Raw genomic sequence first — 27,828 nt, forward strand, 5'->3', positions numbered from 1 at the left:
ACTTGGTGCTCCGGTACCGCTTGCCCTGCGGTGACAGAGAGAACAGTCTATGGGTAGCTGGAGTCTTTGACCATTTTTAGGGCCTTCCTCTGACACCGCCTAGTATAGAGGTCCTGGATGGCAGGGAGCTTGGCCCCAGTATGTACTGGGCCGTACGCACTACCCTCTGTAGCGCCTTGCGGTCGGAAGCCAAGCAGTTCCATACCAGGCGGTGATGCAACCAGTCAGGATGCTCTCAATGGTGCAGTTGTAGAACTTTTTGAGGACCGGAGGACCCATGCCAAATCGTCTCCTGAAGGGGACTCGTTTACTATGTTATGTCTAATCTATGAGACTAGGCTGGTTTGTCCTCAGGTCTATTGACTGGGAAAGAGTGAAACTTAGTCAAGAAGACCACAACTCAAATGCCTTCACTACAGAATGGCATAAATATCCAACAGAGTGAAAGTTAGACAGGACATGCACAGAGGATGTTGTTCCTACTGTGACCATAAGAACTTATCCAAACCAAAAACGTGGATAGATGGCAGCATTTGCGCAAAACTGAAAGCGTGAACCGCTGCATTTTAGCACAGGAAGGTGACTGGGAACATGGACGTGTACAAACAGACCAGCCATGACCTCCATAATGCAATCCCTTACAAAAAAGTCCTACAGGAATCCTGCCGGAATTCAACCTTTTATGAAGGAATTGTGCAGGTGTCCTGCAGGAATCCTGTAGGTTTGATAAAATCAGGAAAAGTCCCTGACAATAAGAACTTATCCAAACCAAAAACCATGGATAGGTGGCAGCATGTCCTGCAAAAGTTTAGAAAATCCTGCACAAACATGACAATTCCTAGCAGGACCCAAAACCTGAAGGATTTTCATATTCCTGCAGGACCTGGCAATTCCCGCTGGACCAAGAATATCCCAGCACGAATCCTGCAGGATTTTGATATTCCTAGGGCCATATCAGATAGTTAAAGTGCTGGAGAAGATAAAGTGTGTGGAGGTGAAAAAAAGGGTTTTAAACCCTCCTTTACAATTTACAACAAGAAGACGAACAGTCATGTGACATCTTGGTCACAATAGTAACAATTGACAGTTGGCAGTAATAGCTCATAAATTCAGGTAAGGAGTCAGAAACATACTAAAACTACAACACATTCTATATGAATATGTTAGGGGGTATCAGTTATTTTTTTATGTGTTGTATTTGCAAAATATGTGTTAGTTAGCTTTGCTCGTGTGTTCTCTATCACTGGCTGCTAGCTAGCTAGCCTCCAACATATTTTTTGAGAATTTGGCAGTACGTCCACCTGGCCTCACAATCGCAGACCAAGTGTAACCATGCCAGCCCAGGACCTCCATGTCCGTCTTCTTCACCTGCGGGATCGTCTGAGACCAGCCATCCGGACAGCTGATGAAACTGAGGAGTATTTCTATCTGTAATAAAGCCCTTTTGTGGGGAAAAACAAATTCTGATTGGCATGGCTCCCAAGTGTGTGGGCCTATGCCCTCCCAGGCCCACCCATGGCTGTACCCCTCCCCAATTTGTCCACATTACATCAGCCATAATAGCAGTATTTTGTCAGTATATTGTGTTGTTTGGCTCCATCTAGTGGGTGTTTATAGAAAGTCAGCCACACCAATGTGTCAGAAGAAACACGTCCAACAGGCAACCGCTGTCAGCTTGCAGGTGCCCAGCCCACCACAAGGAGTCACTAGAGTACAATGGGACAAGGAAATCCCAGCCAGCGAAACCCTCCCCTAACCTGGACGACGCTGGGCCAATTGTGCACCGCCTCATGGGTCTCCCAGTCACAGCCAGTTGTGACACAGCCTGGTATTGAACCCGGGGCTGTAGTGACACCTCAAGCGCTGCGATGTAGTGCCTTAGACCACTGCAGCACCCACCACTTTTGCCCTCAGAACAGCTGGAACATGGACTCTACAAGGTGTCAAAAGCATTTTTATTTTACTAGGCAAGTCAGTTAAGAACACATCTTTATTTACAATGACAGCCTACCCCAGATGTGATATAGCCTGGATTCAAACTAGGGAATGTAGTGACGCCTCTTGCACTGAGATGCTGCGCCACTCGGGAGCCCCTATGTCATTGAAAGAGCAGATGTTCTTAATGTTTTGTATACTCAGTGTTCATGCCATTTCACTTGTTAAGATCAACATAATATCCCAGTGTGAAATCTCTTTTTATTAATGTTTTGTATACTCAGTGTAGAGGCACATCAGGGCCTCCCGAGTGGTGCAGTGGTCTAAGGCACTGCATCGCAGTGCTAGCTGTGCCTTTAGAGATCCTGGTTTGAGTCCAGGCTCTGTCGCAGCTGGTGGTGACTGGGAGACCCATGGGGTGGTGCACAATTGGCCCAGCATTGTCCGGGTTAGGGGAGGGTTTGGCCGGCAGGGATGTCCTTTAGAAACAGGTTAGAAAAACTTACCCAGCAGGTTAGGGGAATTAACTTAGCAGGTTTGGATAATTCGATTATGGTTAGGGAAAGGTTTAGGTATAGCTAGAATGCCCTCCTGACCTGCTACAAAAAGTAACTTCCAGTCGTAGCTGTACTCTTTTGACAATCGTGGTTACTGCCTTCATCTCATCCTCATTCGTCCTTCTCCATGTCTTCTTTGGGCAGCAAACCTTCCTTTTACTTCAACAGTATAGACCCCTTTAATGTTCTGCCCTTATTCTCCCTTATTTCAGACTCACTTGCAATTTGTATTTTGAATATGACATGCTATTCACATACAGTACATTAGGCAACTCAGTATGTCAGCATCAACATATATGAATTAATCAGCATAAACGTAAAAACAATACCTCAGTGAGATTTACTGACGTCATGCAAATTGGCTCCCTATGTACAGTATGCTACTGCTGTCTTTTACTGTACAGTAGGTTTGATTCCACGCGTTTACCAGTGTATCATTATTGAACATGTTTTGGTGACAGAAGTGCCACAGCGAGACAGACTACAGCCATATTGCCTCCGCTGGCCTCTGGCCAATGCAGATTCTGCCTCAACTAGCTAAATGCACACTACTTAACAACTACGTAAGAGAGGGGTCCTCCTACTCCTAATATAGGTGAGGTAGGTTCAAATCAAATCAAATCAAATGTATTTATATAGCCCTTCGTACATCAGCTGATATCTCAAAGTGCTGTACAGAAACCCAGCCTAAAACCCCAAACAGCAAGCAATGCATGTGAAAGAAGCACGGTGGCTAGGAAAAACTCCCTAGGAAAAACTCCCTAGAAAGGCCAAAACCTAGGAAGAAACCTAGAGAGGAACCAGGCTATGAGGGGTGGCCAGTCCTCTTCTGGCTGTGCCGGGTGGATATTATAACAGAACATGGTCAAGATGTTGAAATGTTCATAAATGACCAGCATGGTCAAATAATAATAATCATAGTAGTTGTCGAGGGTGCAACAAGCACATCCGGTGAACAGGTCAGGGTTCCATAGCCGCAGGCAGAACAGTTGAAACTGGAGCAGCAGCACGGCCAGGTGGACTGGGGACAGCAAGGAGTCATCATGCCAGGTAGTCCTGAGGCATGGTCCTAGGGCTCAGGTCCTCCGAGAGAAAGAAAGAAAGAGAGAAAGAGAATTAGAGAGAGCATATTTAAATTCACACAGGACACCGGATAAGACAAGAGAAATACTCCAGATGTAACAGACTGACCCTAGCCCCCCGACACATAAACTACTGCAGCATAAATACTGGAGGCTGAGACAGGAGGGATCAGAAGACACTGTGGCCCCATCCGATGATACCCCCGGACAGGGCCAAACAGGCAGGATATAACCCCACCCACTTTGCCAAAGCACAGCCCCCACACCACTAGGTTCCAGTCTCTTATGTAAGCTTTCGTGTTTCTCGAATGGAGATGTTCACCATTGCTCAAATTAGTCCTGTAAACTCCTCCCTGGACAACACTACATTTGTAAGACATTTTAAGTGCATTAACTTAATCCAGAATAAGCTATTTGGCTTGTAGTGATCCCAGCATTAGACTGAACTGGGCAGCCATTCATGTATGGGGGAAACACAAGGGAAGAAGCTGATATCTGTTGTTATGGTTTCCAAACCACTTCTATGAAATGCAATGGAGTCATATATCGATATTTCGATTTCTTCTGATTAGGAGGACTTGGCAAGGACCATGTTGAGAATCAACGTGTGTGTTTGGATTTTGTGGTTGTGCTATACAGGTAATTTTGCTCTCTTGTTCATGCCCACTGGACACAGACGTCAGTTCTGATTTACATCTAGCTTTGATTTACATTTGGTTGAGTTGTCAACTAACGTCAATTCAAGGTTAAAAGTTGGGTGAAAAAAATACAAAATTCCCTTTGATGACTTTAAAAAAAATCCAATCAATTTTCACACATTGATTCAACATTTTTGTTTTATGATATGGAAACAATGTTGATTCAATTAGTTGTTGCCCAGTGGATGTTGTTTGTTGTTTGTTCTGTGAGGTCCCATGCTATATAGTGTGCACTGTATGTTACAATGAGTATATACAATTGTGTCATCATGCTAATGTTTGCATATACAGTTGAAGTCGGAGGTTTACATACGCTTAGGTTGGAGTCACTAAAACTCGTTTTTCAACCACTCCACAAATCAAACTATAGTTTTGGCAAACTATAGTTTTAGGCCATCTACTTTGTGCATGACACAAGTCATTTTTCCAACAATTGTTTACAGACAGATTCATTCACTGTCTCACGATTCCAGTGGGTCAGAAGTTTGCATACACTAAGTTGACTGTGCCTTTAAACAGATTGAAAAATTCCAGAAAATGATGTCATGGCTTTAGAAGCTTCTGATAGGCTAATTGACATCATTTGAGACAATTGGAGGTGTACCTGTGGATGTATTTCAAGGCCTACCTTCAAACTCAGTGTCTCTTTGCTTGAAATCATGGGAAAATCAAAAGAAATCAGCCAAGACCTCAGAAAAGAAAATTGTAGACCTCCGCAAGTCTGGTTCATCCTTGGGAGCAATTTCCAAACGCTGAAGGTACCACATTCATCTGTACAAACAATAGTAAGCAAGTATAAACACCATGGGACCACGCAGCCATCATACCGCTCAGGAAGGAGACGCGTTCTGTCTCCTAGAGATGAACGTACTTTGGTGTGAAAAGTGCAAATCAATACAAGAACAACAGCAAATGACCTTGTGAAGATGCTGGAGGAAACAGCTACAAAAGTATCTATATCCACAGTAAAACGAGTCCTATATCGACATAACCCGAAAGGCCGCTAAGCAAGGAAGAAGCCACTGCTCCAAAACCGCCATAAAAAAGCCAGACTACGGTTTGCAACTGCACATGGGGACAAAGATCATACTTTTTGGAGAAATGTCCTCTGGTCTGATGAAACAAAAATAGAACTGTTTGGCCATAATGACCGTTGTTATGTTTGGAGGAAAAAGGGGGAGGCTTACAAGCCGAAAAACACCATCCCAACCGTGAAGCAGTGGCAGCATCATGTTGTGCGGGTGCTTTGCTGCAGGAGGGACTGGTGCACTTCACAAAATAGAAGCCATCATGAGGAAGGAACATTATGTGGATATATTGAAGCAACATCTCAAGACATCAGTCAGGAAGTTAAAGCTTGGTCGCAAATGGTTCTTCCAAATGGACAATGACCCCAAGCATACTTCCAAAGTTGTGGCAAAATGGCTCAAGGACAACAAAGTCAAGGTATTGGAGTGGCCATCACAAAGCCCTGACCTCAATTCTATAGAAAATTTGTGGGCAGAGCTGAAAAAGCGTGTGCGAGCAAGGAGGCCTACAAACCTGACTCAGTTACACCAGCTCTGTCAGGAGGAATGGGCCAAAATTCAACACATTTATTGTGGGAAGCTTGTGGAAGGCTACCCAAAATGTTTGACCCACATTAAACAATTTGAAGGCAATGCTACCAAATACTAATTGAGTGTATGTTAACTTCTGACCCACTGGGAATGTGATGAAAGAAATAAAAGCTGAAATAAATAATTCTCTCTACTACTATTCTGACATTTCACATTCTTAAAATAAAGTGGTGATCCTAACTGACCTAAGACAGTGAATTTTTACAAGGATTAAATGTCAGGAATTGTGAAAAACGGAGTTTAAATGTTTTTGGCTAAGGTGTGTGTAAACTTCCGACTTTAACTGTACCTTATTAACCTAATGATGTATCTTCTATCATGTTCAAACTAAAATTAACAAAATAAATTACAAGTATCTATTTCCAAAATTAAAGTTATATTTATTGTTTGATATTGAACAAGTAATGAACGTGTGCAAGTATGTGAACATGTTCTACCAACCAATAGTGTCATACTTCCCTAGATAAAGTAATTAACTAGTTATATGTGAATATGGATATATTAGACAATAATGATGGTTGAAGATTTTTTTTTACGAAACTAGTAATCACTGGCATGTCATGGGCCAAACCTTTGGATTAATGTTTCTTAGTATGGCCAAATTCACATGCAAATAAAATATTGACTTTGTCAATTTCCAATAGGTGCCATATAATATGAAGAACATATCAATTCCAAATAGATGCAAAATGAATTGCCAACTGGTTATGTTATCTGATTATGTTTACCTATCTACACAGGTGGTCTCTGTGAGGAGGACACTTATGCATGTGAACTGCAACCGTGTCAGAATGGTGGCGTCTGCGACAGCCAACATGGCGGCTACAGGTGCCTCTGCTCTCAACAGAGCCAAGATGGCTTACTGTACGGAGGCGAGAATTGCACAGTCGCCCTCCTGGGCTGTGATGGCAACCGCTGCAAGAATGGTGGCATCTGCTCTCCCCTCTTCCTGAACTACCGCCACACCTACACCTGCACCTGCCGCGCAGGCTTCACCGGCTCCAAGTGTCAGACGTCCACCATCTTCTCCTTCGAGTCCAGCGGCTACATGTATGTGGAGACCCAGCTATCGGACCCTGAAGTCCCTCTCAACGTCACCCTTAGCTTCAAGACGGACCGGCCTGTCGGCACCCTCCTCCAGCGTCGGGTCGACGACCTGCTGCTCACCATCGAGCTGGTAGACAGCCGCTTACGCCTCAGCATGCTAAGAGCTCAAGGGACAAGAAACCCAGTATTTCTGGAGCTACCGCCAAGCGTGGCGGACAGCCAGTGGCACACGGTGGAGGCCTGGCTGGGCTGTGAGGAGGAGGGGAGCAGTGTGAGGCTGCTTCACTCCCCCTGCGCTGAGGTGGGCTGCACCAGGGAGTTCCCCGCCACCGAGACACCCCTGCTGGAGCAAGGCTCCGGCCTACGAGAGCCCAGCTCGGTTCGCCACAGCCTCTTTCTAGGAGGGGTGGGACTGGGCTGGGGCTCCGGTGGGGTGGCAGGAGAAAGGGAGGCTGAGGCTGCAGACGCGCCTGCCCCACCTGGTCCAGCTGCTTACTTCCTGGGCTGTTTCCGGGACGTGTTTGTGGAGTCACGGCTGGTAGTGCCCGCCGTCGCCAACTCACCGGCTCAGGTCAACGTCACAGCCGGGTGCAACGACAGGGACAAGTGTGAAGACAGCCCGTGTCAGAACCGGGGGCATTGCATAAACCAGGGATGGAGGAGCTATGTGTGCGAGTGCTACAGACCGTACGAGGGGACTACGGACTGCGCTGAGGGTAAGTCCTGAGGGATGTGGTCTTGCGCTTGCATGTCTGAAAACACTGTAAATGTAGCAGCAACACACTTGAACAGTGCAACATATGAAAACAATGGGCATAATGAAGCAGTAACATGATACAATATGAGATCTATTCCATTTCAATGCAATAATCTCACATATCCTATTAGAGCCAGCGTTTGCTTCTCATGCAGCTCTGATAAATGTAGCTTACAACAAAACGTTCAAACTCAGAAAGTAGGGATCATTTTGGACTTCACTAAAGACTCTGGTATGAGTTTCATAAACGAATCACCTGAGGTCAACAGTTCAGCCTCAATAGAATCACTCCAAAATCTAAATGGCTGGCATCCTAATGTGGCACATAAGAGGTTGATAAAAGTAGCCTGTGTTAGACTGCAAAGGAGCTTAGAGAACTAGCTAAAATAGCATGTAGAATACACACACACATGCAACCATGTAAACACACACACACACTTACACACACCCACGCATGTACACATATGCATGTACACACATATACATACACAGTAACACACAGATATACACACAGGCAAAGAGGAGCAGACAAACAACACCTGACTCTAGGATTAAGGAAATGTTTAGGGATTAAGGACCGCCTTCACTTGCCGTAAAACAGGGTTTCCCAAGGACTCGCGCGACAGGGGTGTCAAACTTATTCCATGGAAGGCCTAGGGTCCGCAGGTTTTTCTTTTTTTCTTTCAATTAAGACATAGACAACCAGGTGAGGGGAGTTCCTTACTAATTACTGAACTTGTTTCATCAATCAAGTACAAGGGAGGAGCAAAAACCTGCACACACTCGGGCCTCCGTGGAATGAGTTTGTCACGTGCTCTAACATGATAGGTGGAAATAACTGTTCTGAGTTCTGAGTACCGGTCCGCTTCACCTAGAATCAGGGATGGGCAACTGCTTGGGACAGGATTTCCCCAGCTAACACAACTGACTCTAATAATCAACTAATCATGGTCTTAAGTTTAGAATGCAATTTGTTTAATCAGGTGTGTTGGCTAGGGAAAAAGTGATACCAATCTGACCCTCGAGGACTGGAATTGCCCATCCCTGTGACTTGAAGGAGTGATATAAACATCTCAGGGTCATACCAAGTCAAAGCTGGGGGCAATTTCATTTGAATTCACTTCCTGACTTGACTCAGTTGAAATGGAATTGGCACCAACTCTTTTACCCAGGCCAGTAAACAAAACCAAAAAAAGGCACAGGCACACAGTAGTTCACCCGGAAATAGAAAGGTAGTGGAAATCATGCTATTGTCTTTGTATTTTGACACTCTCTCTCTGTTAGTTCTTCATCTATCCATTTAGTAATTGGGAGGATAGTGTATGGAATTTTATTAATTGTTAAAAACTCTCTCTATTTCTGTACCAACACAGAGTACAACGCGGCCAGGTTCGGCAATGAGGACGTGGCGAGCTATGCCGTCTTCTCCTTGGATGACCCCCCGGGTTCTGGCACCATCGCCATATCCATGTTTGTGCGCACGCGACGCTCGAACGGCCTCCTCCTGGTCCTGGCCAACAGCACCAGCCAGTACCTCCACCTGTGGCTGGACGATGGCCGGGTAAAATTTCAGGTGAACAACTTAGAGAGCCTGTCGGGTCGAGTCGTGGTCAGCGACGGCCACTTTCACTTGGTGACGGTGCGGCTGGAGGGCGACTTTGTGACCCTGTTCCAGTCGGCCCATAGCCAGGGAACCATCCCCATCCGGCCCGTGGTGGCTCAGCCAGGGGACCTGGTCTACGTCGGGGGCCTGGCTGACCAAAGAGCCTCTGCCTCCTTTGGGGGTTACCTGAAAGGCTGTGTCCAGGACCTGAGGATTAACAGTAAACGGCTGCAGTTCTTCCCCATAGCAACCCCAGTGGCATCGTACGGCATGGTGGAGCTGGTCAATGTCACAAAGGGATGTACCAGTGACAACGCCTGTAGTGTGAGTAGCTGGATATACAGTATACAATACACATACAGGTATTTTGCCACAACACAGTTGCGCCATGACAATACCAGTTTTTAAACCCAGAGTTCCAAGTGGCCAATATTTCTGGGAATGCCCGCGAATCAGACCAAACAGAACAGACTGGGATTTGGGAAGCCAAAGGGAGTGTGAAAAATAACTTCCTTAGAGTGAAGTCCAGATCTAGTCATACAGCTAAATTTGATTTAACCCACCCACTAGAGTTGTAGCCGTGCCATGCAGCTTAGCTGTGGATTTCTCTGGAATAAGAATGTCCAAAAAGTACATTTTCCAGGAAGATTTCAAATAAGTATTTGGATCAACAACAAAAAATGTATTGCCTTTTTGGCAGCAGTTAGGGCACACATTAACACTTTCAATTTCATCTAATCCAATAGAATGTCAAATATTTCCTAGTAGAAACAGACCAGGCGACATAGGTACATTTACCTCTATCAAGGTGCGAAGAAGGTATTTAACGTACTGTATGTCCAGAGGTCAGAGACCACTGGGCATTCCCGAAACATATGTACATAGCTCCGGACTGAACCAAGAGTGCAACCGTTGCAGAGATTATTGCCAGAGAGTTTAATCTGGAAGCGTCGATAAGGTATATAATAACATTTGTGAATACATATAAATGAATTAACTGGTGAGAAAAGTTTTCTGATGAGAAAACATTGTTCCATATCAACTTTCAGTTCAAATGTCCTCAGAAAAACCTAGAACTTCTCTGTTCCAGATGGAAGTGACCGCAGCTGCACTCTTGTCGGTAGAGTTAAATTTGGAGTAGAGAGTGGAAACCAGGCCAATAGATTTGGGAATATTCAAAAGTCTTAACCAGGATCAGAGAATCCCAGGTACTCCGAAGGCTTTTAGAGCCGAGCGGAGCCTACGGTAAAAAAAAAAAGTAAGCAAGTCCTATGATTCTTTGAGGTCTTGAAAAGTTTGAAGACCTGAATTGTTAAAGATGTCACTGAGGTTGAAAATATTTCTACTAGACCATTGAGGAAAATCAAAGGGTTTTGAGCCTGATAAGATTAGGTTATTGTTTCATAAGTGAGAAGGGCTGTGAAAATGGAATGAGATCATAAGATGTCCATTGGCCTATCTCCACACTTTAACTGCATTAGCAATTATTGGACCCATTCTGAGACATGTATATTTTGGTTTACAGCCAGAGAATAAGAAGTCTTGTAGTTTAATAGGTTTTATTAAAGCCTCTTCATTGGGACCCAATGCGGCTTGATTAGTGGGATCTAGACAGATTTTCAGAAATCTCAAATGGAAAGAAAAGTAATTATTTAAAGTTAGGTAGAGCCAGTCCACCAAACGGTTTGGGGCGCTGCAGGGTATTCTGGGTCGTTTGTCTTTCCAGCTGAAATTCCTGCACAATATATACAATTCTTTGAAATATTGAAGAGGGGTGATTTGGGAAGCATAGAAAATACAAAATTAAAGCAAGGAAGAATGTTCATCTTAATCACTGAAATTCTACCCTGAAGTGTAATATGTAAGAGAGACAAGTGGGCCAAGTCCTCTTTAATTTTCCCAATAGTAGCTGAGTAATTGTCTTGTACCGTTAGTTGGAAAGTGGGCTAGAATTTGATCCCCAGATAGGTGAAACCTATTGGATTTAATTGGAGAGTCTGTGTTGTGGGGAGAGAATACTTCTCAGCTGCAGGATTTAGGGGCTATAAAATGGACCAATTGATATTATATCCTGAAAAGAAACCAAAAGGTTCAAATAATTTAAAGGTGCAATCTGCAATTGCTACAGCCATTTTTGGACTTGTGAATTAACAATATGTACACATCCATTGATTCTTGAAGAATATAATTTATAATTGCCTCATGAGCTTAGTTCAACTGTCATACCCCATCAGAACCCAAAATATATTTTATTCCAATGTTTGTAAGCAAAGTAAATGTAAACAAGCACTATAAAAACATGGTTGAAACTATCATTTTAATAGCAGGGATGGCCAGTCTTTGCGTCCATAGCTCGGTCAATGAATTTGAGAGTAGTTACATTTCTTAGCCCCATCCCTCAGCTTTTTACCGAAACAGGGGCGCTCTGTTATTGTTTCAACTGCTGATTCCCATTTTAAGAGAATGACGTATAGAGTTAGAAATATCTGATAAGAAAACTAGAACATCATCTGCATACAAGGAAATATGATGGACAGTACTTTTAATACTAATAGGTCTCTGGACTTTGTTGCACAGCCTGGCAAGAGGCTCAAGAGACAAGGCAAATAAAATTGGGGATAATGGACAACCTGGTCTTGAGCCTCTTTGCACCCTAAACTGCGGAGAAGTGGATCAGCCGGTGAGAACTCGAGCAAAAGGCTCGTTGTAGAGAGTCTTAGTCCTGTGACTGATAGAGGAGCCAAACCCAAAACACAACCCATACTTACAGTGAGGGAAAACAGTATTTGATCCCCTGCTGATTTTGTACGTTTGCCCACTTACAAAGAAATGATCAGTCTATAATTTTAATGGTAGGTTTATTTCAACAGTGAGAGACAGAATAACAATAAAGAAATCCAGAAAAACGCATGTCAAAAATGTTATAAATTGATTTGCATTTTAATGAGGGAAATAAGTATTTGACCCCTCTGCAAAATATGACTTAGTACTTGGTGGCAAAACCCTTGTTGGCAATAACAGAGGTCAGACGTTTCTTCTAGTTCGCCACCAGGTTTGCATAAATCTCAGGAGGGATTTTGTCCCACTCCTCTTTGCAGATATTCTCCAAGTCATTAAGGTTTCGAGGCTGACGTTTGGCAACTCGAACCTTCAGCTCCCTCCACAGATTTTCTATGGGATTAAGGTCTGGAGACTGGCTAGGCCACTCCAGGACCTGAATGTGCTTCTTCTTGAGCCACTCCTTTGTTGCCTTGGCCGTGTGTTTTGGGTCACTGTCATGCTGGAATACCCATCCACGACCCATTTTCAATGCCCTGGCTGAGGAAAGGAGGTTCTCACCCAAGATTTGACGGTACATGGCCCCGTCCATTGTCCCCTTGATGCGGTGAAGTTGTCCTGTCCCCTTAGCAGAAAAACACCCCCAAAGCATAATGTTTCCACCTCCATGTTTGAAGGTAGGGATGGTGTTCTTGGGGTCATAGGCAGCATTCCTCCTCCTCCAAACACGGCGAGTTGAGTTGATGCCAAAGAGCTCCATTTTGGTCTCATCTGACCACAACACTTTCACCCAGTTGTCCTCTGAATCATTCAGATGTTCATTGGCAAACTTCAGACGGGCATGTATATGTGCTTTCTTGAGCAGGGGGACCTTGCGGGCGCTGCAGGATTTCAGTCCTTCACGGCGTAGTGTGTTACCAATTGTTTTCTTGGTGACTATGGTCCCAGCTGCCTTGAGATCATTGACAAGATCCTCCCGTGTAGTTCTGGGCTGATTCCTCACCATTCTCATGATCATTGCAACTCCACGAGGTGAGATCTTGCATGGAGCCCCAGGCCTAGGGAGATTGACAGTTCTTTTGTGTTTCCTCCATTTGCGAATAATCACACCAACTGTTATAACCTTCTCACCAAGCTGCTTGGTGATGGTCTTGTAGCCCATTCCAGCCTTGTGTAGGTCTACAATCTTGTCCCTGACATCCTTGGAGAGCTCTTTGGTCTTGGCCATGGTGGAGAGTTTGGAATCTGATTGATTGATTGCTTCTGTGGACAGGTGTCTTTTATACAGGTAACAAACTGAGATTAGGAGCACTCCCTTTAAGAGTGTGCTCCTAATCTCAGCTCGTTACCTGTATAAAAGACATCTGGGAGCCAGAAATCTTTCTGATTGAGAGGGGGTCAAATACTTATTTCCCTCATTAAAATGCAAATCAATTTATAACATTTATGACATGCGTTCTTCTGGATGTTGTTGTTGTTATTCTGTCTCTCACTGTTCAAATAAACCTACCATTAAAATGATAGACTGATCATTTCTTTGTCAGTGAGCAAACGTACAAAATCAGCAGGGGATCAAATACTTTCCCCCCTCACTGTATGTCCATTCTAAGCGGTCAAGGGACAACACCAAGGAACAGCACTGCACAGGAAGATTGTGCACAGGAGCATGAAAGCGACATTGGATATTATCTCAGACGAGTCTGCCTCTCATAAGACGTGATCAAAATGGATCAAACCATGCACCTGCTTCTCCAATCTCTTTGTCAGGACCTTAGAATAGATTTTAAAATCGCTGTTCAAAAGTGCAATAGGCCCATCTATAGCTTGAGCATTCAAGAGGGTCCTTATCCTTCTTAAGAAATAGGGAAATTAGGGCTGTTTTTTTGGTCCCAGTGGAAAGAACCCATTTGTAAAGAGTAGTTTATTGAATTTAAAAGTAATGGGCTATTTAAATACCAAAGTGCTAACAGGAGTTTTAGAGGCATCCCTCCAGGCCTGGGGATTATTATTTTTCTGCATAGATAAGGCGGCCAATTTCAGTTCATGGATTGAAATGGGACATTCATGTTCTTCCGCTTGTTGTAACGAGATGGAAATCTCAAGTAGTTCAGATGAGGTTGGTAAATCAGGATCTTAAGAAGATTTGGATGTGTAGAGATTAACACCTGATTAATGTGGGAGGGTGAAGAGCATAAGGTTCCATTGGAGTCTTTGATGGCGTCGATAGAGGCTAGACATTCAGATTGTTTAAGCTCCAAGAGCCTGCTAGGTCTATCTGCATTTTCATAATTCGATTGTCTAGTTTGTAAGTATAAGAATTCACCTTTAGCATTTGTGAATGTTTCATATTCTGGGTTTAGAGAGGCAAGTTGTTTAGTTCTGTCTATTTGGAATTGTTATTTTTGTAGTGTTTCTAGATGTGCTATTTCTTTCTCCAAACAAGCAATTTCAGAATAACAGTTTCTATTGAAATTGGATAATGAAGTACAAGCTCCTCTAATGAAACATTTAGTGACTTCCCAAAGGTTACGAGGGTTATTCGTTGTTTTAGAGTTTAGGTCTAGAAATTCTGTAATTCTTTTTGAAATAAATGTTTGGAAATAAAGATGTAATCCATGTAAGAGCAGGTTTTGTGCTTTTCAGAGAAGGCGTAACCTTTGCGGATTTTTTTTTAGTCGCCACGTGTCAACAATGTTGAGCTCCTTTAGGAATGATTGGAAGTAAGTTGAAGCGGTCAAACGGGATGTAATTGTCACGCCTACTCCCGCTCCCCCTCCCTGGCCAGGATACCCGTCATCATACGCAACTGTTACCATCATTACGCGCAGCTGCGGTCATTGGACTCACCTGGATTCCCTCACTTTGTTGATTGCCCCTGCATATATGTCTGCTCCTCTGTATTCCCTGCAATAGCATTGTTTGTCGTGTTTATGTCCAGACACTGTTCCTGTTCCGTTGAATGTCCGTCTATATTAAATGGCTGACTCCCTATACCTGCTTCTCATATCCTGCATTGGGTGTTACAGTAATAACACTGTGAGAAGAATCTAAGTGCGGGTTGAGAAGGAGATTAAAATTGCCCGCCATTATTATGGCTGTGTCTGTAAAGTCCAGCATTTTGAGTTTCAGATTGTTTCGATTTTTTTGGGGTGCATATACCGACACCAGACAGTCTTGCACCATTCCAAGTGATAGTTACGAAACAGTATCTTTCCCTCAAAACGCCCCTGGTTTTCGAATGTGCACGAGTGTGCAATAATTCCTGTTCAGAAACCGTTTTACATCTTGTTTTAGACGAGTTTCTTGAATAAAATCAGTATCTATGCATTTTCGTTTGAATAAATCTAAACTCCATAATCTCTTGAAAGACGAATGAAGGCCTTTGGTGTTCAGACTCTGTATATTAACATTAGTCATTGAGATGTAAACAAATACACTTTCTTGGTGAGTAAAGTAAAAATCTTACATGATCGAGAACTGTTTATCGAATATAGAAATTACTAACGCCACTTTAAATGTAGGAAAGTGATTACCTCAATTGTATCAGTTAGCCTTAACTCAAATATAAATCAGTAAATGCAAAACAGTTAACTACACCCAAAGCAAAAATTCAGAAGCATTCTATCTGTGTTGACTTTAGCCTAGAGCTCAAAGAGAGCGGTTGAGACCCGAGACAAACGTATAATAGTTATCGGCCCTGTCATTACTCAAACCCTTTCAAGAAACCTGTTTCACTAAATATATCTGAGTACAGTTACATAAAGTGATTTTTTAGTCATTAGTCAAACCAATAGTAGCTACTGAGTACTGTTACATGCACACAATAATGCGATTATTGTGAATAGTTAGATTAATATAATAGTTTGATTAAAATGTTTACGTGCTTTGCAAGAAGAACGATTTCCCTTATAATCCTGTTACATGGACACATGAAATCAGGCTACCTGATGGCACGCTTATAAATGCAGAAAATTGGCAATCAAAATAAACGTTCTACCACAGCGACCATGTTGTTTTTGGGAAGCATATTTGATTCTGAGTTCGGACATGTAACGTTTGTATGTGAAAACTACTTCTAAGACGCATACATTCAGTTGTTTTGAACTCACTTCACTCAAGCTAAAGAGGTAGGCTCGCTCGGCTAGTGCTACCACATGCACAGATCAAATAAATAGTGTGCAACCGCAGCCCGCAATTCGGGGCGTTCCTGCATGTGGGTATACGCACAACGTCTTAATGCATGTGACACTTTTGAATGTACAGTACCAGTCGAAAGTTTGGACAACTTCTCATTCGTGTTTTTCTTTATTTTTCCTATTTTCTACATTGTAGAATAATAGTGAACACATCAAAACTATGAAATAACACATATGGAATCATGTAGTAACCAAGTGTTAAACAAATCAAGGCAAATAAATGATCTACTTTGAAGAATCACAACTATAAAATAAAAAATAGATTTGTTTAACACTTTTTTGGTGACATGATTCCATATGTGTTATTTCATAGTTTTGATGTCTTCTACAATGTAGAAAATAGTCAAATAAAGAAAAACTCTTGAATGAGTAAGTGTGTTCAAACTTTTGACTGGTACTGTAGGTCAAAAGGGAAATAAAAGTATTATCTAAGTTATTTTGCTCCCGTCTCTGGAGTCCTCCTTGCTAACTAGTAGGACCGAAAGCGGTAGACAGCGTCCTTCGCTCCCACCTGCCCTCACCATCATTAACAGAACTGCGGGAAAACCGTGCCCGACAGCCGGGGGAAAAGGACACTCTACCGGCCGCCCCCGCCTCCCGCTAGCACAGCAGGTGGGAGCTAGCTTGCTATACCGTGTGCTAGCTAGCTAGCATGCTAGTTAGCTAACTAACTCGCACCCGCCATCTGTGTACTGGACTAGCTGGCTAAGCTAGTACACAGTGTTCTTCACTCCCTCCTGCTGAACACCTGCCCATCGTAAACAGAACTGCGGGAAAACAGTGCCCGACAGGTGGGGACAAAGGAGACTGTCTACCGGTGTACGGCTAGCTAGCTACCCATTGTCGCCCCCGCCCCTTCTTTTGTGGGGTTTATCGGCAGCTGGCATTCAACCTTATTGTGCATTAACGTCACCTACTGTACTGTAGTTCCCAGCCTGTCCTAATAATTAAAAACATTTCTCTGAAAACAAGGTGTTTTAATCGGTGTATGCTTACTTCGATTTTGCCTTTATGCCAATTAAGATAAGCAGAGTAAACTGTTTAAATGACTATTGCATAATCTGCCTACTGCCATAATCAGTTTAATACCAAATTATTACTGAGCATGTAACGCCCCCACTAAGCCAGGCCTTGAGTGAACTGTAGAGTTTACCACCCATGACTGTATTTGATAGTGACAGAGTCATGGTTGTTGAATTTGTTCATTTTCAATCCTGTGGCCTTCACCAAGTGAGTTCCCAGGTGAATGTTATCATTATAATTAAACTCTTTATGACAATACATATCTCATAAGACCTAATTTTGAAGCCTAGCTTTACCCTATACAGTGGCCTGAAACTCAAAGTAACAGGCCACATCAGTTGTGCTAGGATATCCAACAGTTGAAATTTGTATTCACCTGCAACCTGCATTCATAATGATTGCTAGGGTTAGGAACAGTGGGAGCAGACTACCGAAGCCATTTAAACTGAAACAACCATTTTAATAACGGGTGTAAAAATTCTAACTAAATGATTGGATTAGTTTAAAAATATATATTATTTATCTTTGTTTAGTAAAAGATTAATCAATCAATCACTCAATGTACATGCAAAAAAATTGTTTTATCCACCTGTAGTAGAGCATGCTGGGAAAAATACTTTAAAAAGAGAGTTGGTGTAACTTCTCATTTAGTTTTGAGTCAGTACCACAAACATTTAAAGTAATAATGTATTTTCATTGACTTGGGTTCAACTTACTAGAAGTATTTGTATACAAATGCCTTGGAGTTTACAGTGGCATAATACGAATATTCATTGACATTCTGGAGTAGGTGCAAGATAATAAGAAAAAAATATTACACGGGTTTGAGTGAGAGGTCTAAGTGGTGTTTCCTAGTGGCCACACACCTCTCCAAACTGTGCACAGTTCAGGCTAATAATTTCAATGCACGTTTATGACCTAAGGAAAGAGCCTCAACTATAAGGTGCATTTTTTTTCCCATTAAGGAACTGAAGCAAGCACGCTTGTAGTTTTTTGTTTGGAACAAAGCCCTGCCACTGGGCACTAAAGTCAATTCAACATTTATTCCACGTTGGTTTATTGTTATGCCATTGAAATGAAAACAATTTGGAAACAATGTTGATTCAACCAGTGTGTGCCCAGTGTGCTGCGTCACCACCATCACACAATTACTGTCGTTGTTTACGCAATCCAAAAATGTTCCATTATTAAATGTTCCAACATGGCTAGCTAAGTTTAAAATACAATCGTGTAGTTTTTGGCTTTCAAAAGGCACCTCAGGCAGTCAGATTGTAATGTTGGTGCGCATAGAAAGGAGTCATGAGTGCATTCAAGTGCGTGTTCCGTGACATATTTTCTTCACAACATGACAAACAGGCTCATTGTGTTCAGGACAACCCAGGGTATAACGCATGTTATCTTTGCAACTGTGGATCAAACATAGTGATCATATATGTTGATACTGTAATGACATGAGTTTTCAAATATTGGAAATGTGAAGTGCACATTTGGACTCATGGGTGTGTGGATTGCTTGTATGACATCAAAGTGGTATTCATTATAATCCTCAACCTCTCATCTTTCAGAACACATTTCCCTCACTCAGACAACAAATGTGCAAATGTAGCAGGAGGGATAGGGGCATATTCTTGTGGCGCACGGTGCTCAAGTTTATAGCAGCTGTCAGTCAAAACCCATACAGTGCTGTGAAGCAGAGCCCTGACTTCATGTATAGCATGTTAATGTACAGCTACTCCGTTTCAATTCAGGCGCTTATCAATGACCAAATCTGACACTTTAAACCCGTATACAGGATGACTGGCTGAGAGTGGAAAGGGCTACACAATAAAAACAAATGTACCAACATTTCTGAAAATGGATATAGCGCATTTTGGAATGAGACTCTTCATTTGTTACATTCTTGCAGCTCTTTTTTGGTGTGGTGCCATGTCTGCAGCATGGTTGCCAGGTGTTCTTGTTAGAGGGCGTGTCCCTCATTGTCACTTCCTATTATCCTGAATCGAGGGGTGTCGGGGGATACCACCTCCATCCAGCATGTAGGGGAAATGGATTTCCCCATCTCAAAATATGCTAGAATGTACTATTTAAAATGGAGTTAATTAAAACAAATCATGTTTATGATAATACATAACTAAAATCATATTTATGGTAAACATGTTAAAAGATTAGATCCTTTGTCACGTTCGTTGGAATGATCGGACCAAGGCGCAGCGTGAGTAGCGTTCCACATAATTTATTAAAATGTAAAACTTAGCAAAATACAAAACAATAAAGAATAAACGAACCGTGATGACAATGCAGTGCTAACAGGCAACTAAACATAAACAATATCCCATAACACACAGGTGGAAAAAATGCAACTTAAGTATGATCCCCAAATATAGACAACGATAACCAGCTGCCTCTAATTGGGAATCATACTAATCATCAACATAGAAAATCAAGCCTAGAACCCCACATAGAAATAAATAAACCAAATCAACCCCCCAGTCATGCCCTGACCTACTCCACCATAGAAAAATAAAAGCTTTCTATGGTCAGGACGTGACATCCTTGGATGAATTATATGTGTATCTTCACAGCCTACCTGCCTCAGATGTTTGGAACTGTCATTTGGGTAGCTCCTGTTCTGCTATTTGTATCTGTATTTATTATGGATCCCCATTAGCTGTTGCCAAAGCAGCAGCTACTCTTCCTGGGGTCCGGCAAAATTCATGAAGTTACACAATTTAAAAACATTACAATACATTCATTACAGAATTCACAACACACTAAGTGTGTGCCCTCAGGCCCATACTCCACTACCACATACCTACAACACAAAATCCATGTGTGCGTGTGTGTGTATGCATGTGTCTGTGCCTATGTTTGTGTTGCTTCACAGTCCCTGCTGTTCCATAAGGTGTATTTTTAAAATCTGATTATACTGCTTGCATCAGTTACCTGATGTGGAATAGAGTTCCATGTAGTCATGGCTCTATGTAGTACTGTGTGCCTCCCATAGTCTGTTCTGGACTTGGGGACTGCAAAGAGACCTCTGGTGGCATGTCTTGTGGGGTATGCATTGGTGTCAGAGCTGTGTGCTAGTCGTTTAAACAAACAGCTCGGTGCTTTCAACATGTCAATACCTCTCACAAATACAAGTAATGATGAAGTCAATATCTCCTCTACTTTGAGCCTGGAGAGATTGACATGCATATTATTAATGATTGATCTCTGTGTACATCCAAGGGCCAGCCGTGCTGCCCAGTTCTGAGCCAATTGAACATTTCATAAGTCCCTCTTTGTGGCACTTGGCCACACGACTGAACAGGAATTCTAGGTGTCACAAAACTAGAGCCTGTTGGACCTGCCTTGTTGATAGTGCTGTTAAGAAGGTAGAGCAGGTAGAGCTTTATTATGGACAGACTTCTCCCAATCTTAGCTACTGTTATATCAATATGTTTTGACCATGACAGTTTACAATCCAGGGTTACTCAAAGCAGTTTAGTCACCTCAACTTGCTCAATTTCCACATTATTTATTACAAGAATTAGTTGAGGTTTAGGGTTTAGTGAATTATTTGCCCCAAATACAATGCTTTTAGTTTTTGAAATATTTAGGACTAACTTATTCCTTGCCATCCACTCTGAAACTAACTGCAGCTCTTTGTTAAGTGTTGCAGTCATTTCAGCTGTAGTAGCTGACATGTATAGTGTTGAGTCATCCGCATACATAGACACACCGGCTTTACTCAAAGCCAGTGGCATGTCGTTAGTAAAGATTGAAAAGAGTAAGGGGCCTAGACAGCTGCCCTGGGGATTTCCTGATTCTACCTGGAGGCTTCCATTAAAGAACACCCTCTGTGTTCTATTAGACAGGTAACTCTTTATCCACAATATAGCAGGGGTGTAAAGCCATAACACAAGTTTTTCCGGACTATGATCGATAATGTCAAAAGCCGCACTGAAGTCTAACAAAACAGCCCTCCCAAACTTTTTATCATCAATTTCTCTGAGCCAATCATCAGTAATTTGTGTAAGTGCTGTGCTTGTTGAATGTCCCTCCCTATAAGCGTGCTGAAAGTCTGTTGTAAATTTGTTTACTGTAAAATAGCATTGTATCTGGTCAAACATTATTTTTTCCAAAACTTTACTAAGGGTTAGTAACAGGCTGATTGGTCGGCTATTTGAGCCAGTAAAGGGGGCTTTACTATTCTCAGGTAGCGGAATGAGTTTTGCTATGTAGACCTCAGTTTAACCTCAAGCTTAAGATCAGTTCACTTGTATTTATTTACAGACCTTATACTGTATGTATTCTATTTTATGCACATTATGGTTTTGATTCTCTTACTTTGTAAATACACTATATACACAAAAGTATGTGGACATCCCTTCAAATTAGTGGATTCAGCTATTTCAGCACACCCATTGCTGATAAGTGTATAAAATCGAGCACACCGCCATGCAATCTCCATAGACAAACATTGGCAGTAGAATGACCTTACTGAAGAGTTCAGTGACTTTCAACATGGCACAATCATAGCATGCCACCTTTCCAACAAGTCAGTTTGTCAAATTTCTACCCTGCTATAGCTGCACCGGTCAACTGTAAGTGCTGTTATTGTGAAGTGGAAACATCTAGGAGCAGCAAAGGCTCAGCCGCGAAGTGGTAGGCCACACAAGCTCACAGAATGGGACCGCCGAGTGCTGAAGCACACAGCACGTAAAACTTGTCTGTCCTTGGTTGCAACACTCACTGCCGAGTTCCAAACTGCCTCAGGAAGCAACGTCAGCACAAGAACTCTTCTTGGGGAGCTTCATGAAAAATGGGTTTCCATGGCCGATCAGCCTAAGATCCCGATGCACAATGCCAAGAGTCGTCTGGAGTGGAGTAAAGCTCACCTTCATTGGACTCTGGAGCAGTGGAAACACGTTCTCTGGAGTGATGAATCACTCTTCACCATCTGGCAGTCCGACAGACGAATCTGGGTTTGGCGGATGCCAGGAGAACACTACCTGCCGAATGCATAGTGCCAACTGTAAAGTTTGGTGGAGGAGGAATAATGGCTGTTTTTCATGGTTCAGGCTAGGCCCCTTAGTTCCAGTGAAGGGAAATCTTAATGCCACAGCGTTCAATGACATTCTAGATGACTCTGTGCTTCGAACCTTGTGGCAAGTTTTGGGAAGGCCCTTTCCTTTTTCAGCATGACAATGCCCCCTGCGCAAAGCAAGGTCCATACAGAAATGGTTGGTTGAGATCGGTGTGGAAGAACTTGACTGGCCAGCACAGAGACCTGACCTCAGCCACATCGAACACCTTTGGGATGAATTGAAATGCCGACTTCACTAATACTCTTGTGGCTGAATGGAAGCAAGTCACCGCAGCACTGTTCCAACATCTAGTGGAAAGCCTTTCCGGAAGAGTGAAGGCTGTTATAAAAGTAAAGGGGGGACCAACTCCATATTAATGCACACGATTTTGTAATGAGATTTGTTCAACGAGCAGGTGTCTACATACTTTTGGTCATGTAGAGTAATTTAAGGTTTAGGAAAATAAACCCTCCAATATCTCGACCATACTCAGTTCAGTCTTTCGTTGCCTGCTTGGTCTGTCCCTTTTCTCTCATTTCTGAGCATGAGCTTAGCTTGCTAATGACATCGCCTATAAGTGTGATTAAGGATGTCTATTGGAGAAGCAGATCCTGGAACTCTTCATTCATATTCTCTTTGACAACATATTTGCCCCATGACACAGCACAGTTGCCCCATGACCCAACACAGTTGCCCCGCCATGACAAAGTCAACTGCTTGACAGAGTTATTGTTTGTCTCCTACAGAAAAACCCGTGTCTGAACAGCGGAGTGTGCTACTCCATGTGGGACGACTTCATCTGCAATTGTCCTCCCAACACTGGAGGGCGTTGCTGTGAGGAGGTCAAGTGGTGTGAGCTGTCTCCCTGCCCCTCGACTGCAGCCTGCCAGTCCCTCTCCCAGGGCTTTGAGTGTGAGTTGTTAGTTCGAGAATCCCTTTCTGAACAGATTATAAAGAGATTATCAATCAAATTCCATTCTGCAGAATTCACTATTATTTACAGAAATGTTTCCAAAACCTCTCCTTGAATACCCCCAGAGAGTTCAAAATAATTGACCTAATCCAGTATCAGCACACCTGATTCAATTACCGGTACCTCACTAATCATCAAACCCTTTATTAGCTGCTTGATTAGTTGAATTAGGTCTTCTTAATTAGTTGGATCAAGTGTGCTGTACTTGAATAGATCAAATACGTGAAACTGTCTGGGGGTTCTCTAAGACGGGTTAGGAAATACAGACATAAAGCAATTGCTTCTCTGTATTTGGCATATTGTATATAGAGTAGGCTATTATGTCGGCCTATTCATACTGTCAGTGTTTATACATTAAATGGACTGTTGGTTATTCTGCCTTTATAGACTTATTTGATGGAGTGATTGTGAGACCCAAACATTTTTGCAAATGTGTTTTTCCAACACTTACAAAAATACATCGAGCTCTGGCTCAGAACGTTTGTTCCTCGGTTTATTTTTGTCTACGTAATCACTACAACACAAGCTAATAGAGGATACGTCTAGGTCTAAGGAGAAGAACTATGTAGTGCATGGATCAACTAGATTCAGCCGGGGGCCGATTTTCTTCTTGAGCAGATGGTCAGGGGGAGACAACAAATTGACTGCAGAAGCCGAAACAGATATAATACTTGACTCAAACAGTTGAGTTCAGGTGCATCCTGTTTCCATTCATCATCCTTGAGATGTTTCCACAACTTGATTGGAGTCCACCTGTGGTAAATTAAATTCATTGGACATGATTTGGAAAAGCACACACCTGTCTATATAAGGTCCCACAGTTGACAGTGCATGTTAGAGCAAAAACCAAGCCATGAGGTCGTAGATTTGTCCGTAGAGCTCTGAGACAGGATTGTGTCGAGACACAGATCTGGGCAAGGGTACCAAAACATTTCTGCAGCATTGAAGGTCCCAGAGAACACAGTTTGGCCAAGCTGGCCGTGCAGCCAAACTGATAAATCGGGGGAGAAGGGCCTTGGTCAGGGAGGTGACCAAAAACCCGATGGTCACTCTGACAAAGCTCCAGAGTTCCTCTGTGGAGATGGGAGAACTTTCCAGAAGGACAACCATCTCTTCACAACTCCACCAATCAGTCCTTTATGGTAAAGTGGCCAGACGGAAGCCACTCCTCAGTAAAAGGCACATGGCAGCCCGCTTGGAGTTTGCCAAAAGGCACCCAAAGGACTCTGACCATGAGAAACAAGATTCTCTGGTCTGATTAAACCAAGATTGAACTCTTTGGCCTGAATGCCAAGCGTCTTGTCTGGAGAAAACCAGGCACCATCCCTATGGTGAAGCATGGCGGTGGCAGCATCATGCTGTGGGGATGTTTTTCAGCAGCAGGGAATGGGAGACTAGTCAGGATCGAGGGAATGGTGAACGGAGAAAACTACAGAGAGATCGTCGATGAAAACCTGCTCCAGAGCACTTAGGCGCACTTAGGTTCACCTAAGGTGTGACTTCAGGTGTTCTTTTGTGTCCAGAGCCCGGACTTAAATCCGATCTCTGGAGAGACCTGAAAATAGCTGTGCAGGACAACGACCTTAAGCACACAGCAAAGCCAATGCAGGTGTGGCTTCAGGTGTTCTTGAGTGTCCAGAGCACGGACTTAAACCCGATCTCTGGAGAGACCTGAAAATAGCTGTGCAGAACTTGAGAGGATCTGAGAGGATCTGCAGAGAAGAATGGGAGAAACTCCCCAAATACAGATGTGCCAAGCTTGTAGCGTCATACCCAAGAAGACTTGAGGCTGTAGTCGCTGCCAAAGGTGCTTCTACGAAGTATTGAGTGAAGGGTCTGAATACTTATGTAAATGTGATATTTCAGTTTTGTGATTATGGGGTATTGGGTATAGATTAATTAGAAGAAGAAAAAAAAGATTTAATCAATTTTAGAAAAAGGCTGTAACGTAACAAAATGTGGAAAAAGTCAAGGGGTCTGAATATTTTCCGAAGGCAACGTATATGGTTCCTTACCCTGAAAGTAGTCTATGGGCCAGGAGAGACTGTAATCCATGGCTCTGATTTCTTTAAACAGCCACTAACAACTTCAGACAACTTTAGCTAAGGCTAACCAAAAAAATCAGTTGGAGAGATGCAGCAACCGTTCAATGTTCAAAATGTCATAGTCCTAACTGAAAGGTGATTTGGCCCAGTTGTTGAACATTGAACTTGCACCCATCTCTCTCGTAGATTTTTGGTTAGCAGCGGCTAAAGTTAGCTGAAGTTAATAGAATCCATTATAATAAATTCAAACCATGGTTTACAGTCTTTCCTGGCAGATACGTCTACTGACTAAGGTCTAAAATAGAGAACTTATCCTTTAATTCCCAATTAAACAACCTGTCTCAATCCGGAAGTACTGCAACCTTTGGTGACCTGGTGCAACCACTTAGTAAATCCAGACCATATGGCTGGATAACGCTGATAACGTGTCATGTAAGGTTCCCCATCCAGTAGAGCTTACTAATGTGTACTGTAACATACAATGTATATAGATGCAATCTGTAATTTCATTTCCAGTCAACAGCCCACTTGTTGTGTCTTAACAAATGTAACTTTCTCCATTGTTGCTTATTGTGCCACTGAGGATATTTAAGTTACAGATTTATGGCTCTATTTTCAGCTTGTTTGCAATTTCAACTTGTTCTTTTTTCAAATCCTAGTGCCAAGAGTGGTAATTTACCTGTCTTATGGGCTTGCTTGCACTGAGGTTGGAGAGGGTAGCAATATTTGAGTTGTGTCCTTAAAAACGTGTGCCAAAGAGCCAATTTCAGTATGTGCTGGTGGGGATATTTAAGACCAACCAAAAGCTGATTTTAGCAGTTGGTTATGGCATGGATTTTGACAGCGGAAGCGCAGCCTATCCAGCCGTGACGCACAGTGCCCATATGCACATGGAACAAGAAAGATGTGCCTTTAATTGTTTAATTTGATTAAAAACCAAGCATAGCCTCCATTGCTCTCAATGAAGGCAGTTTATTTTGTCCTGCCCAATGCATTCGCCAAGTAGTCAAGACTATCAATACAGGGTTTGGCTTGTGAGACTGCTTTGAAATAAATCTTAATCACCAAAGCTTTATTAAAATATAAAGTCTGGGAGCAGCAAAACAGTTATTGTACATTATTTTAGCCAGCTCCTATTATTATTTTGGATGTTTGTAAAATGGAAGAAGAGATGGATAATAAAATAATCCAGTGACACTCCTATTTAGAAACATTTAAGTTATTTTCCTGTAACAATTTCTTGTTTTACGTTTAGTTTGATGCCTCTGGTGTCTTTCTTATCCTGGCCATAAATTAGGGAGGTAGCCTATCCATTAAAGGTTTCTAAAGGGTCTACTCAAGGCTCTTGCCATCATGCTTTTGTATTATTCACAATTCACATAGGCAGTGGCGATTTTTAGCATGTAAATCTTGGTGGGGCAAACAAACAAAAAAATGTGGGATGCAGGCCAGCAACACAACAAAACACTAAACAATACATTAATTGCACTATAACGGTGACAAACGGTGGTCACAAACTGTTAGGGCCTACATAAAGCTGTGCCTACAGCAGTCCCAACATCTTACGACCGCTACACCTGGCTATCAGCGGAGCCTTGTCTGGCAGCGAAAAAGTTAATTCAGCCTCATTTACTTAAAAAAAAACATAGCTGATATGCCTGACTTGCTTTAAACAAATGTGGTTTCTACTGACAATTGAGATTTCCAAACTATGGCATAAGGGGAGGACAAGCGGATAAGAGGCAATCCGTAATTTCGATTAAGACATTAATGAGCGAGCTAGGACGGACGTAGTCAATATAGCTATTTGGTTAGCACTTTTGAAATGTCCAGCACATTTCTCAAAAATAGGTTATAGGCTACATGTGCACCACCAAGTCAGAACATTAGGCAAAATTAAGAGGGATAAATTGACCAAATTATTAGGGTGAGGCACATGGGCTACTAACATCTTACTACACAATATACACTTAATATTACTTTCTTAGCTACAGTATACATATCTCCCTGGCATATTACATCATTGATGCAGCAGCATACAATACAATTTTTGGACACACCTTGCTGTGCTCACTTGATGTCGTGGCGGTACTTCGTGGGCAAATTTTGTCATCAAAGTCTGGCATTCTCTAGATTTATGGTGCTTTCAAAACTGGGAACTTTGAAAAAAAACAAGGTTGAATCATGATGACGCCAGGTCGTAGCTCTAGAAAAAGAGGTTGGATTTACAATTCCGAGTTGGATGACCGTTCAAAATGTATTTTCCCAGTCGGAGCTCGTTTATTCCCAACTTCCCAGTTGTCTTGAACTCACTGAAGTCAAGTTTTCGCAGTTCCGAGTTAACATGTTTTGAGCGCAGCACAAATCATGCTTCATTGACAGCATGGCCAATGTTGAATGTTTTTCATTTTAAACTTGGAAAAGAGTCCCTTAATCCCAGATT

At 42.6% G+C, this 27,828-nt stretch overlaps 2 protein-coding genes across 2 annotated transcripts in view; both read left to right on the top strand.

The window, feature by feature from the left end:
- Positions 1–6,543: 6,543 nt before the first annotated feature.
- Positions 6,544–7,773, top strand: LOC145860323 (protein crumbs homolog 1-like). The gene has a single exon (XM_082960722.1). It carries the CDS (start codon positions 6,940–6,942, stop codon positions 7,663–7,665), a length of 726 nt encoding a protein of 241 aa, XP_082816848.1. The 5' UTR covers positions 6,544–6,939; the 3' UTR covers positions 7,666–7,773.
- A 1,192-nt stretch (positions 7,774–8,965) lies between these two features.
- The window catches only part of LOC106568738 (protein crumbs homolog 1), a gene marked incomplete at its 5' end in the record, with an annotated part of 36,796 nt that continues 17,933 nt past the window's right edge, over positions 8,966–27,828 (top strand). Inside the window, 2 exons of the mRNA XM_045695156.2 lie at positions 8,966–9,622; positions 23,114–23,279. Coding sequence (XP_045551112.2) covers positions 8,966–9,622; positions 23,114–23,279 — 823 coding nt within the window. The remainder of the gene's footprint in view (positions 9,623–23,113; positions 23,280–27,828) is intronic.

Source organism: Salmo salar, chromosome 14 (assembly GCF_965601325.2).
Source record: "Salmo salar chromosome 14, fSalSal1, whole genome shotgun sequence".
NCBI classification, from domain to species: Eukaryota; Metazoa; Chordata; class Actinopteri; order Salmoniformes; family Salmonidae; genus Salmo; species Salmo salar.